General features: G+C 57.5%; 1 protein-coding gene across 5 annotated transcripts in view; it reads left to right on the plus strand.

The window, feature by feature from the left end:
• LOC131671042 (phospholipid-transporting ATPase ID) overlaps positions 1-14,274 on the plus strand; it is a 31,692-nt gene that overhangs the window by 4,192 nt on the left and 13,226 nt on the right. For 2 of the 5 annotated variants that reach the window (XM_058947157.1, XM_058947158.1), the window contains exons 1-2: positions 3,721-3,922; positions 10,886-11,786. Coding sequence is in view for 1 of the 5 variants with exons in the window: in XM_058947159.1 (XP_058803142.1) it covers positions 11,190-11,223 (34 nt within the window). In the remaining 4 variants the exon portion in view is untranslated. Of the gene's footprint in view, positions 1-3,719; positions 3,923-10,885; positions 11,787-14,274 lie in introns of those variants that run through there. The other 3 variants (XM_058947155.1, XM_058947159.1, XM_058947156.1) reach the window with 3 other exon arrangements.

Below are 14,274 nucleotides of genomic sequence, written 5' to 3' on the forward strand. Positions count from 1 at the left end.
AAGTAGTTAGCAGAGCACTCGTTCGCAATTGGCATTAAAATAACGTGACGCGTTGGTAGGAAAGGAACTTGTTAAATGTCATATTGGATGGGAAATGGACAGCGAGTATCGAATTGACGAGTGGAACGGAAGCAATTAAAACCGTCGAAATCTTGTATCGGCACGAGGAAACAGACAAGCCTCGCGTAGCTGGCTCTTGAAAAAAAGTGATTTTTGTAATTTGTAGTTGTGCCATCGCAGCGGCGATAGGCGGCGATCCGATACAAAATCATCAAGGTTGCAGAGAATCGCAGGCGTTCACGCGAGGCGAAAAAAGGACGTGGCAGAGGGAACGGGGACTAGACGGGTAACTGACGCGTGTTTTATTAAGCTGACAAACGAGCGTGACTATTGATTTATCGTTTGTACAAGTGTCTTGCCAATATTCCTCGTAGAAGCTTTCGGCTTGGTAAGTAACTGTCCGTAATATTGTCGCTACACACGTAACACGCGACGCCGAGGGAGGCGGAAAGAAATACAGCGATGGGAGCCGACGGGCGTGATGTCCGCGGGCGTGGCCACGCAAATGGATCGAAGGAGCGACTCGCTCTGCCGCCTGATCGCGCTCGCCGATCGTTTCACCGCGATTATCGCGTCTTCGAAGCGGATCGCCGGCCGATCTCCCCGCGAGATCCCGGGCGAACGATCGAACCCGCCGGGCTTTTCCGGTCGGAGACGCGGAGTCGGCTTCCACGGCCGCGCAGCAGTCGTGCCTCCGACTGGCGCCGCAGCTAATTAGATTGCCGACCCACGCCCCGCCTGGCGATTCCATTAGCGAAATGCATTCGGCCCGATCGCGGCGCCTGCTTATCGGCGGCCAATATCGACGGGGCCGCGCGGGAGGAGGCGGAAAGAGCCAAGCCACCGCGAGCGCCGCCACCGGTCAGTTGGACGGAACAGCTGCACCCGTCCCCGGCCTCACCCTTTCCACGAGCAATGCTCGAGCCTCTTTTTAGGTCGCTCCGGCTGCGCTCGCGATTCGCCCGGTCGCTCGCTAATTGACAGAGGAGCCGCGAGCCTCGCGTCGCGCCGTTCGATCGCGACGCGCGTGCCGCGCTCACCAGTTGACGCGCGGCCAATCGAATTGCCATTTCCCGGGCGGCTTGATTGGCGCGCGATCGATCCCCCGCGCCGCCCAGCCGGAAGATGCCAGCGAGGCAACGCGAGCCGATCCGACCGGCCGAACTCGAGGCGCGAACGGCTCGGCGACGAGAGCAATTATTGGCGCGAATTGAGGATCTCGGAGCCGTGCGCTCGCGTCCACTGATTGGTCAAGGTGGCGCGCGCACGTGTCGGGATCTCGTCGCAGCGACTGGAAATCCAAGTTTACCAGCCACGCGGCGGAGACTTGTACCGCAGACCGACGCCGGACGAAGAAGAATAGTCGATCTCATCGTCGCGGTCGGCGTCCAAGGGCGAGCTCGTCCCCGCCGCGCCGCCGCTAAATTAATATCCTCCAGTCGACGCCCAAACAAGTGGACTCTGGCCATCGGCTAATTGCTTCTTTCTCGCTTCTAATCAAGGCAGACCGCGGGCGTCATCGTCGCTGAGCAGTAGGCTGCGGCGTTTTCCGCGATGCTCGCGGCAGCCGTGGACGAGCGATTAATTCGCACGTCGCTCGAGCGTTCGTTGCCGTCAATTGGTTTCGATGAGATCGACAGTAATCGTAGTCGCGAGCCAATAGATGCCGATGCTCGAGAGCGATGCGCAGAGCGAGAGTCGTCGTACGCGGTGTCGCCAACGAATTGGCCCGGCGGGCAGAGTGCTGGGCAGAGCGCTGGGCAGAGCTTGCAGCGCACTTCGGAGCCCAGAGAAACAACGCCACCAAATTTCGGTTGCGGAACGGAAAGGGTGAGCGGCGGAGCAATGGTCGTTCAACGCGATGGAATCGCGAGACGTGTAACTAGGTCCGCTGGCTTTATTAACCATTTGACGGTGCTCTTCTGCGCGCTATGGATCTTGTCGTCGAACGTGACGTAAACAGAGAGCGAGCCGGCCTAACAGGAACATCCCGTGGCACGTTTATACGTCTGACGCTGCTTTGATTACGCTCGCGACAAAAGCTCGCGGCCAGTGAGCGAGCGCCTAACACGCATCTACGCCAGCTCCTCTTCTCGCTCGCTTCTTCTCGAAAACTTGGCTCGGAAACGTCCAAGCTTCTCATTGGTTAGCACGACGATTCTGTAGAATGGGAGGCTGCTTTTCGATTACCGCGCCAGTAGTCCAAGGTCAGAGCGTCCGACGCGTCGTTCGCCTGCTCGCGACTGACACTTGGCGTGTGCGTGACCAGGGTCAACGATCGCCGAAATTCGTACGGCCGTATCCTCGCTCTGGGCTTGCAGAGGGAAGACGAATCAATTCAACGGCGCCGACTGGCAGCTCACAGTTCCAGGCATTGTCATTCTTATTTTTAGCCGCGCGCGTCTGCGTGGCTCGCGAAAATTCGCCGCGATTCTCGGGGCTTGCCGCGAATGCCGCAAGCCCGCCGCCGCGGCATTCGCGAGCGCTTCTTTCAGGCCAGATCGACCGACTGCGCCCGCCTGCGCGAACCTGCGCTCTGCTCTTGGCGAGCGCGACGCGTCTCTCGAGTGACCGTTGAAAGGGCGAGTCGGGAAGGGCGCAGGAAACAAAGCGACGCTCGCGGAGTCACGTGCGCGCGCGGCTGTCAAAAGCGACGGCGAAAATTGAAAGTGAAACGAGCCGGCGCAAGTGGGTTACGGTAACGGCCCGTAACGCGCGCCTTTCATTATTCGGCCAATCGTTCGCGGCCCGAGCTGTGCATGCCCGTACGACCGGCGCGCAAAGGACGGACGGTCGACAGATCGCAGTGGCAGCTGGAAGGCTATAGTCGGGCAGGAGGAGTGCGCGAGCACTCGCCGCCGACGACACGCAGCCTCGCGAGAATCTATTAATGAGCCGACGGCTGATTGCGTCTCCGTATATTTTTAACCGGCCGCGCCCATCGCCATCGGCATCGGCGCGGCGCTCGAGCTGGCGACGCGCGCGCATCGATCCGCATCCATCCGCCGACGCTGCCGATTGGCGCCGCACTGGGATCTCGGAGTGCAACGCGCGTCCCGCGGGTGTCGTGCCGGTGCCGCTCTCTGCCCGGCCTCGCGCTCGAGCTTATTCGCACGAGTCGACGCGAGTGCTGCCCCATGGATCGATCCGCCCCGCAGTGGCGAACTGCGATCCGGCCGATCGACGGCGATGGGACGCGACCGGGCGGCCGTCGCCGATACGATTGTCGCGGGAGACGGTCGCAGTCGTCGTTCGCCCTCGAGTTATCAGGCTCCGATCTCGCGACTTTGCACGCGTCCTTTTTATCGGCGCCCACTGCGCTTTCATTAATTGCACATCGGCGCGAGGTCGCGACGGCCGACTGTCACGCCAGGCTTTCTGCTCTCAACGATACGGAGCGGCAATATTTCACAGTCGGCGACTCGTTGACGGTTCGCGCGACAGTGGAATGCGATCGATCCTCTAGTACAGGTCCGGCGCAACAGTGAGCGCGAGCCCGAAAAAGCGCGACGGCAATAGTCTACGTGCGCGCTCGGATTTACAATCGTGACTCGGCCGCTCGCTCGCCTGCTCGCTTGCGCGCACACTCGTACGCGCGCGTCGCGTCAGTACATCCACTACCTGTCTACTATACCTTACTACTGCCGACCGGCGCGGCGAGCCGAGTCAGTCAGTCAGTCAGTCAGTCGGTCGCTCGGTCAGTCAGTCGGCCGCGAGCGGAGCGTTACGTCGTGCGCACGCTCGCAGTGGAACTTGACTGGCGCGTACCGCGACACAGTGTGCATGTGGTGCTCCTTTGCTTTGGTTTGAACAGTGCCAAGACCGTCGCAGCTCGTTTATGCCAGCGTGCTGCAGCCACCAAGTGCGTATACACTTTGACGTTTGCGCGGCTGAGCTTGGCGGGGCGGCAAGACTAGTTTCGTCGACCTTCGCGAAAGTCGCCACGAGCAGTCCGAATGTGAAAAATTTGAGCGGCAAGCGCGCGTGTCGCGGCAATCGATGCGAAAAACTCGCTTGTTTTCCTTTTTCGTCGTACGTTTAATAACCTTCGGGCACTCGAAGGATCTCGCATGGCGTGGTCGGCTCGCTTGTCCCCTAATTACTCCCCGATGCTCTTAATTTCTCATCGATTTTATATTTCCCTCGCGGCCGCAATAGCTCCGCTCGATTACTCGCAGCTCGCACTCCGTAATGTTCCGTGAAAGTGTTGTCTGCGTTTTTCTCGAAAGCGCGCGGCGAATGTGAAATCCTTTGCTTTGGTAACTTTCGCTGGGTGAACGTCCGGCCGTGAATTGGCCCCCTCGCTCGTGGTGGTAACGTCCGACCGAGTGCCCGAGGGGAACGTTGTTCTACTCAATTGAAAACGCAAGCGCCGGCGCCGAAGACGACGAGGCAGCGCGCGACTTTGGTCAGCGCGACGGTCGCGATCGGCGAAGCAGTCGGTCGGCCGAGCGCCATGTTCCACACCGCAGTCCAGAGGCGGGCAGTCGTCGTCGGCACTGCTGGCGTACGGACCGAACGCGGACGACTGGTGCTCGTCTCGACCGGCATTATCGGACGTTGGCCGCGATGGTCGCTGAACCCAAGCCGCTCGTGTGCTACAAATGCTCAAGCGCGCGCGCGAGTCCCTCTGGCAAGTGCATTCCTACGGCGGCCGGCTTTGACGAAGCGGCGGCCCGATTCGGAGGTCGCGTCGACGCCGCGGGCGATCGATAACTCTCGCTCTCGGTACGCTTCAATGTCGCTCGCCGCTCGAGCCGTGGGATCCGGCGAGACGATTAGGCGACCGCGACGGCTGCGTTTCGGCAGGGCGCGAAAGTGCACGCGCGCCGCCGCGGAGACGGAGCTCATTACACAACTGACGCTCGCTCTTTCTCGCGACCCAATTATTATTCCGAAAGGGCTCAAGGTCGTCGCGCTCGCTCACGTGACCTCGTACGCGCACGCGTGGACGCCTCGATCGAGAGAAAAAGGGAGAGAGATCTTTATCTTTTGGCGCGTGTGCGCCTCGGCCATCGATCTCGCGCGGCGAAAACATTCGGGTCAACGCGCCGCCGGATCCTCACCTTTACCCGATCGCCGAACTATCGGCTCGGCCCCTCATCGTCGCGGATTCTCACCTGGACGCGAAGCCGTTGGTTGCCTTAGATGCTACGTTTGGGATCGTTATCTTATCGTCGCTCCGTCGGATATAGCGTCAGGCGCTCTGCTACCTCGATAGCGCTTTAAATTTTTTTTCCTTTGCGCCTAGCGAGCATTTTAATTTGTTTTTAATGTCTTCGAGTCCGTAGAACACCCGGATAAATATCAAGTGACACTTGGAGCCCCGTTGATAAGATTTCGTTCGCGGCAGACTCGTTGGCGCTGGAAAAGCGTCCGCGTAACACAGCTCGGTCGCGGAGAAGAGCAAGCTCCTTGCACCAGGTCCGAGCGACGAGCCGAGGACTGGCCTACCCTTTCTTCCTGCTCGTCACCTCGTTCTCAGAGAGCAGAGAAAGAGAGAGAAAGCTGCTTATCGCGGCGTGACTCGGATGAAGCGCGAGCGGGCGCCACCGCGATAAGCGCGTTAATTCGTCGAGCGTACAACCGTGCGCGAAGAATCCAACGCTGGCCGAGCGCGCGTTCGACGAGGATTGGCGGGCCTCGCCTGATCCCAGCGATAGCGCGAGACTTAGCAGCGGAAAACGCGGACCTAACGAGACGTAATAGCGGACGGGTAATGTCTCGGCGGCCGTTTGCAGGATTGCGCGGTATGTGATATTGCGACCGACCGCATTGTTGCAGAGACCGTCATTAGGAGCGGCGCCCGTTGCGCAACGAGCGGCGCCGACAAAAAAGAGAGAGAGAAAGAGAAAGAAAATATTTATGCCGGCGGCGCTGCCGCTTCAGGAGAGACGTGCACAGCCATTAACTGGCGTAGTCCGCACGCACGTGACGCGAGAGCAGTCCTCGTTTTATAACTGGCGCGACGCCTCTCCGCGTGTCAAAGCCTCGTAGAAAGTACCGTGCGTATCGGGCATCGAACGCGCCCGCTGCGATAGCCCGCTCCTTTCTCATCTCTGCAGCGCGTTATGCAACTGCATGCCATGCGCGAGCGATCGAGAGCTCGATTGCACGTCTCGATGGACGGCGAATTAATCTCGTCTACGCTCTCGGCCAATTGCTTTCTCATTTCCATGCGAACAAAAGGGCCTTGCCGAGCGTTGTTTTCCCGCGGCCAAACTCAGCTGAACTCTCGTCCTCTCTCTCTCTCTCTCTCTCTCTCTCTCTCTCTCTCTCTCTCTTGGGAGCGCGGACTGGCGAAAACGCGTTATGACTGTTGTTCGAACGCTTCATCCACTATTTATCCACGACAAATAAGCCCATCCCTATTGCCAACGATTATTCCTTATCGCCACATCGTTTATTCGTACACCGAGAGTAAATACTAATATCATCGGCTAGGTCTTGCTGTTTCTGAATCATAATTGTACTGTCGAGCGTCTTAAGCGCCGAATGCTTTTCATTTGAACCGATTACGAAGCACTGGATACGACAGTACCTCGCATAGCGACAGTTTCAAAGTGCCAGTTGGCTGCGTCACGCAACCAACAAGCATCGGTGTCCGAAGGAATTGAAGAAAATGAAAAAGTTTTTGGCTCGCCGCGTGGCGTCTTGCATCCGACGAGGTCGTTCCAGTTTTGAAATGGGCGTTGAGCAACATTAATAACAGCGCTTGCCGCTGAGAAATCCACTCGCCTTCCGGCCGTGACACGCGTCAGATGTATTATCTGCGAGAAAGAGGTTCGGCCGTTAATTTAGTGCATAAACACGGAAAGTCGCTTTCAATCATCTGTTGTGCGCCGTCAATAAAGGAGAGCCACCATTACGCGAAGCCGGCCACACGCGAAGCTTTTCCTCGGCTGCCCAGTTGAATTTCCAAATGATATCCACGGATATTCGTTTGCGGACGCACGCCCTGTGCGAGAGGCCTCGAAGCACCTTCGAACTTGATCACGGCTTTGCCTCAAATTCAATTATCACGGCTGGGGCACCAAGTGACAACGGTGGAAGGCTTCGAACAGTTCGTCGAAAAAAAGTCGCACGCGATTTATTGCTCGGGCTAATTAAACCGAGGGGTGTCGATCGCGCCGAAATCCGGCCCATCGCGTAGTGTCCGCCCCTTGCTTCCACGATCGTCCGCGCATACGACTGTCGTACAACTGTCGTGCAAATTCCAAATTCACGAATTGGCTACGCGTTTATGATAAACTTGCGCGATGCCTCGTCGATACGGGACTGCACAAGTTTATACCGCGATACCGGACTACAAACTTGTAGTCCGATATTGTGCAAGCCATCAACAAGTCATCTGATAAACCGAGTAAGATATTGCGCTTGCGGATGTCTGCAGGATCATTACGCTTAATACGCCATTTCATCGCCTTGACTTTTATTGACAATGCATCTTTTCAACAAGTTTACGTTGAAAATCCAAATAGGCTTGTTCTTTGAATTCGTAATCAACGGGAGATGCGTGTCTATATTGTTCGCGTTTATTGTTGGCGAAATTGCCGGGAGCTAAATGCTTTCTTATGCAACGCCTCGATGTAATCGCTCTGCACGCAATTAACGAAACATTAAAGCCCGACTTGATAAACTGGCTAAAGGATCGCGCTGTTATGTGCAGTGGTCGTATCGGATAAATTTTTGCATGCTGCAAGTTGAGGCGGTACATCGATGGTCGAACAAGACTCCAACCAACTCTACTACCGATGCTTTTCGACTGCACTAGGCCCGCGTCTTTCTCGCGCCGCACAAGCTTCTCCAGATGCGTGCGTGCACGTCACTTTGTCCTGGCAAAATGTGAATAAGTTGAGTCAGAAAAAGCCGAGAAGCCGAGTCTTTAACAATTCAAAGCGGCGATGTAAAGTAACGAGCTTGACACAGAAATGATTTCTGAATTAGCTTAGCCAAGGCAGCGCATCGAATGTACCAGCGAGGAGTGATTAGTGCGTTTGATTTGCAGGCGGCTCGGAACGGTGACGTAAAATTTATTGAATATGCAAAATAAACAGCTTTAATTAGCGAGCGGCCGGTTGCGAGATAATCGGAATAGCGCGCGCACGACTGTCGCAACGGTTCGCGTGAGAAAGCTCCAAGTTTGCGCGTGCCCTCAAGAGCGTCGCTTGCGTAACGAGCGTCGATTGCGGTGCATTGTCATCTCGAGCGCGGACGCGGGACTCGTCGGCAAATTGCCGACGACGATGACGCTGCGCCCCCCCCCCCCCCGGATGGAAGCCGCAGAACGACGAGCCAGCTCGCTCTTTTTCACGGCGACGCGCTCCTAATCGCCGAGCGCGTTGTCGAAATCGGCCGCGAGCGCTGTACCTGTCGCGAAGGACGCAGCCCGAGCAACGGCGCGCGCGCTGTTCCCACGGCGCGCGAGTAACGCGCGCGCTTTTTCAGCGGCGCTTCTTTAAAAGGAATAAGAAAAAGAAGCGCTCATTGTTGGGAGGACAGAAAAAAAACGAGAAGAAAAAAGGATGGAGCGAGTCATCGCGATAGCTCTAGTCAAGTGTATTCAAGGAGGATCTCATTATCCGCGTCATTTCTATAACTTGCTGTGAAAAACAACGTGATTATTGTTCGTTCATGACGATTGTTGCTATCTTCGAGCTCGCATGTGCTATTCCAACTTGGATATTTGAGGAGCGCGGTGATCACTGGGAAGATATGTTTCTGTCGATCGCAGGCGGCTATCCTCGGACCGAGCTACATGCCGATTTATCAACGAAAGCTTCTCGGGTCTCGTCCCGCCGAGTTTATATTGCGCGTAATTTCGTGGGAATTCATCGCATAAATGTGCAAGATCGGCCTTACGTAAGGTGCTCATACAAGGCTGCGCTATCAGAATCGAGCGAGCAGAGACGCAAGAGTCAGGCAACGATTGATACGTAGATGATTGAACGCGCAGCCGTGAACTAGAACCAGAATTGACTGGAGTTACATTCGTATTCGTTTGAGTTTGGGTGTGCAGCGCGACGCAGGGTGAAAAGGGAAAGATAGGGAAGGAAGGGAACCTAAATACGCTACAGCAAGACTGACGAGGGCAAGCAAGCGATCGGGCAGGCAAAAGTGAGACCGGTGGCGATGGGTCAGCGCACGGCAGGCCGCGGCAACCGATGCAAATGGCCAGGCGTGCGTGCGCTATCTCGCGCGGAGATAAGTCCGAGGACTCGGTTGTCGCGAGCCGTCGGCTCATTCATGCACCGGACACCTTGGCTCGCCTCGCGCGCTCCGCACGCGATCGCTGCGATTATTGCTGTCCGCGAGGGCCGTTACGCAAGAGTTTGCCGTGGTTCCGCCGCGCGCGATAGTCGGCTCGGCGAGCGCCCCGCGAACAGCCGATAAGTCCAATCGATGTTGCTGCGATCGCCCACCTGCAACTACGCCCACCTTGCAGCTGGGGCTCTATACCGCGCTCTCCGAACGACGAAGGCTCGGAAGGCTGCTCGTAGCGTGACGCTTCTGTGGGCGGTCGTCGGGCAAACCTCGATGTGCATGAATTGGATTAGTCAACAGCGCCGTGCAGTCGGTTCAAAGTCACAAGTGCAGTTGGGCAAATTGTTTCCGCAAAACAAAGTGTCGGCGCAGAAAGGCAGCTTGCGGCTGGCCTGTCTGCCGACCAATGCCAAAGGCATTAACGCCAAACCGCTAAGCGATCGTCCATCGTCCGTGGGCTCGGAGCTCTCGTAATAAGCGCCGTCGCCGGAGCGAGCCACCGAAATTAAGTCCTGAATAATTCCGGCGTTGTGCCGCTGATCCACGTCGAGCGGACGGAAGTAGAAGTAGAGGTAGAGCCATGTAAAGCACGCTTAACCAGTCGATTCGGCGCCAATTAATAATGATACCAGCTCACGGCCGCGGAACCGAAGCGCGAAGAACAAGAAAACTTTTAGCCGCTCAAGGATGGCCTGGCCGCTCGATAAGTTATGGCCGGCTGACTCGCCGCCTGCGCCTGGACGAAAAAAAGTCACCGACGAGTCGACGGATCAGTCGGAAACGTCGGACGGACGGAGCTTCTCTTTGTACGCCGCCCTCGTTGACCGTCGCACACTGTGCCGTACGAGCGTAGAGCCAACAGTTGTAGCTGTCTCCAGACGTAACAGGCAGCTCTTCGGAAGGCTGTCGAGGTAGAACATCGCGTCGTCGGGGCTGCTCGTCGAGAGGAGGAGCCCTTCGCGGGAAAACTCATTGGCGGGCGTCGTCCCCGAAGAGTCCACTCGATCGTCGGCGGCTCTCGGCGCGAAGCAAATCACGGTCGCGCGGCCGACAGGGCCGGAGGGTCGGGTAGAGGGGGGAGGCGCAGCGAGCACATACGCGCTTACGACCGTGACACTGTCCTTGTCCAAGACCGGGCATACATTGACCGCCGCCGGCGCGTACCCACGACCACGTGTCTAGCCCACGTGGCCGATCGATCGCGCTGTGTCGCGCTCTCGGCCTCGGCGCGGCGTTGTCGCGGACGCGTTATCATCGGGGCTTTTCGGCCGCGGCGCCGTGCGCGAGCGGAGTGCGTGAGCCAAGCGTACCGGCCATTGGCGACGCGTCGCATCGACCCGCGTAACCCGTAGCCAGGCGCGCCTCGTCGACCGAGTCGAGAGCTGCGCCAGCGAGGACAGGGAAAGGCTTCGCCCGGCGCAGTTGCGCGAGCCAACGAACGACTTCGGCGGCTTCGATGACAGGCGTAAACGCACGAGTGCGCGTCGCCAATACAGCCCTATCGTCGAACATTTGACGGCAGGCACGAAAGAGCTGACAGGGCGACATTGTGGTGTTTCAGTGGGGCGGCGGCGGAGGTGCGTCGGCTAACAAGTTGTCGCCTTGGCGGGCCTGAGGAGGTGTCGTCGGCGGCGCGAGTCAGCGGGCGCCGAGCAGCCAGGCCGAGCAGCGAGAGAGTCGACCAGGACGACGGCGGCGGCCCGCTGCTGCTGCCCGGCTAGTCGTGACCACATGGACGCCGACCTCGGCAGCTCGCACGCCCAGCCGCAGCAGCAGCCGCAGTCCCGCCTCAGCAGCGATCGCCGGCGCGAGCAGGCAGGCCGCACCGGCCACTGGGGCCCGCTCCGTCCAGGCACGCGGCGACCATGTCGCGCAGCGCCGCCACCCGTCCGCAGCAAGGTATTTCCTCCCCCGGGCGCGCGCGAGCAAGCTGATCTCAGGTGTGCGCGAGGCGGGTCGCCGGCGATCGGCGGGAGCCGGCACCGACCAAGGCGCGCGGCCAGTCTCGGGCTGCGAGGCGGGCCGGCAAGACAGATTCCGCGGCGCCGGTGCGAGCGCACCGAGGCGCGAGCCGTGGCGCGGTGCGCGCGTACCGCGAGGGCCCGTCGTCTGGTCGTCGCGGCGCCGGGCAGCGCGTGGCGCCTCCGCGGCCCCTGGTGGCCGAGCGCCGAACGGCTCTGGCTGCGCGCTCGCGGCCAGTCAGTGTACGAGCTGCGGAGCCGCCAGGCTCGTCGATAGACGCGTTCTCTATCTCTCTCTCTCACTCTTTCTCACCCACTCTGCACAAGTTCCTCGCACACCTTCTCCTCGCCTCCCTTCGCTTTCCTCGTGGCCGTTTTCCGCTGTCCGCGGTGTTGACCTGTGCTAGCCAGTGCGTGCTGCTGCGTCGAGTCTGCAAGTGCAAAGAGCGGCCAGCCAACTGTGCCGCCGAGTCGCAACGTTCCGAACAACCCCTTTTCTCGGTGAGTTTCGTTCTCTCTTTCTCTCTCTCTTTCTCTGTCAGTCCGTCGTCTGCATTGCGTTTGCCATGGCTCGTCCTTCGACGGCGTTGTGTAACTACTCGGGAACTCGCGCGACGAGTGCAACACAGCTAGCGGACGACAGCGAGCTCAAGGAAGAAGGGCGCCCACCAGAGAAAGAGAGAGAGAGATGGAGAGAGCTTGGTTGTGAAAGCAAAGAAGCGCCCTATCGATTGCCGCCTCGCGAGCTTTCTCTCTCTCTCTCGCTCTCTCGCTCTCTCGCTCAGTTGCACAGGCGCGTCACCGCGACGACATCGCGATACTCGACGTCGTCCGCCTGCCTATAGGCCTTTAATTATTCAGCTCGATTCTTTTATTCTCAGTCTCTCCCTCTTTCCCCCCTCGACGACGCACTCAAACAGTCGCATCGAGTTGGCGTTTGTCGGCGAATACAAGGATAGAGGGAGGGGTAGGGGGAGAGAGAGAGAGAGAGGAAAACGGGCACGAGGCTCTCACTCGCCTCAACTGGATTGGAATAATGCCGTGAACTTATTTTTCGATAAAGCGAGCGAACGAGCGTGCGTGCTCGTGGCTCGGCTAGCGCGCGCGTTTATCCAAAGGCGCGTCAACAGTAATCTGGCGGTCGCTAACGCGAGCAACCGCACCGTCGCGCTAACCTCAAAGCCGCTCTGGCATGGCGCGCATTCGAGTTCGAGCTCCGCTGCCTTCTCCCTTTCTGCATTTGCGCGACGCTGCCGCCCGTCCAACGAACCGCGCGCGGACACTTTGAGGTCCGGGACCGAGGCGAAAGACCTGTACTCGCACTTCGCAGCTGCGGCAGTGAGGCCGAGTTGTTTTGCGCTCTGCACACAGTATCGCGTTCCCGGGAGCACGGCGCGATTGACGGGGCGCGACGTGTTGATTTTGCCATCGGAGCTTGCACTTTCCTCGCGGGTTTCGCTGTGCAATTAACGCTGACGTCTTTCGCCGCGGCGAACGGAGACGACGTTTTTATTTTGTTTTTTATTTTGCTTTGTTTCTCTTCTTTTCAACACTTTGCCGTTTCTTTCAAGAGTTCAATGATGTCTCGGAGCTCTCGAGGAAACTGTTTGTGTATGGAAGCAGTCGCTGCGTATCTTTCGATAAAAATACTAAAAATACGATCTTAAAAAAAAGATGAAAATGTGGCAAAAGATCTACGTGTATTTTTCCATTTTACACGTATCGACATCTAAATTGGGTTATTCGTATGCGCGTAGGAATGCCTCGAGCGAAAAATAAATTATAAAACGAAAATGACGGCTAATTGTAACTTTGAAAGTGAGATTCACGATGGAAAAGTGCCTAAAATTTCTATTCAAAAGTAAAAAAGTTATCGTAGAACTAGAGTAGCTATGAAAGTTGCTGAGAAGTACTCGAAAGCAGACTCTATAAAACGTTTCTCGAGCCCGTCGAATTTTCTTCGAAATCAAGAAAAAAGAGAACCGTTTCGTTTTACCCTTACATTCTGTCTGTGAAACGAGGAACATGAAACAAAGAGAGCGAGAGAGGGTAGGGTAAGGGGAATGAATCCCAAGGGATATAAACAGGAAGCGACGCCGTGGCGCCACCAAAGAGAGATGAGAGCCTCTCTCTCTTTCTCTCAAAGCTGTCTACTGCGTTTAGCTGATTGAAGTGCGAAAAAGGTTGCATGTCTTAATTGGACGATAGTTACAACTCGAGCGCATACTTTTCGGCGCCAGTGACGGGACAAGGAGTTACGAAGATGCGAAACAATCCCAGGCCCGAGAGCGTTACCGTGAGATCTCGTGTGAAATGTCACCAGTCGAATCATAGCGAGAGGAGGCGACGTGGCGCTAAATCAAAGAGCAGAAACGATTGCTTGGCTACGCGCGAGTGCTAGCCTCGTTGACGATACCGTCCACTTGACCCGCCCCTGAACTGAACACTGAATTGAAAGCCACTCGTCGGAGCTCGCGCCGCGTATTCGTACACAATTGGCCCTGATAACGACGCACGCCAATCGCTCGGCTCGCGCCTACACTCCTTCTCGTTCCGATTGAAAAAACACCCGTCTCTGCCGCTAATTAATATGTGCGAGGTCTTTGTGTTCGGCAACGAGAATAGCCACGCGCGCACGAATCGTTTCAGCGGAGTGAACAGCCCGACAAGTCGCTCCTCGTTTTGCTTCGAGTCTCCCGTGGATCTCGTCGGATCCTTCGCTACCGGTCTCCTGTCCGCCACGCGTACGCTGGAATTTGCCCGACTGCCGGCACGAAAATCGCGCTCGCTCGCTCGCTTGGCTTTTCGCGCGGCCGAGTGAATCGAAGTTCCATTCGCCGGGCGCCGATAAAGCCAGCCGCGCTTATCTCTGCGCGATTTCCTCGCCTCGTCCCATCACCGCAACACTCGCGCCAGCTCATGGCAGCGCGTAAACGTTTGGTTTCTCTCGCTCTTTGCTCTATACTTATCGCGGTGCCATGCGCGACCC

Source organism: Phymastichus coffea, unplaced genomic scaffold (assembly GCF_024137745.1).
Source record: "Phymastichus coffea isolate CEN01 unplaced genomic scaffold, Cenicafe_Pcof_1.1 PCOF00118, whole genome shotgun sequence".
Lineage (NCBI taxonomy): Eukaryota > Metazoa > Arthropoda > Insecta > Hymenoptera > Eulophidae > Phymastichus > Phymastichus coffea.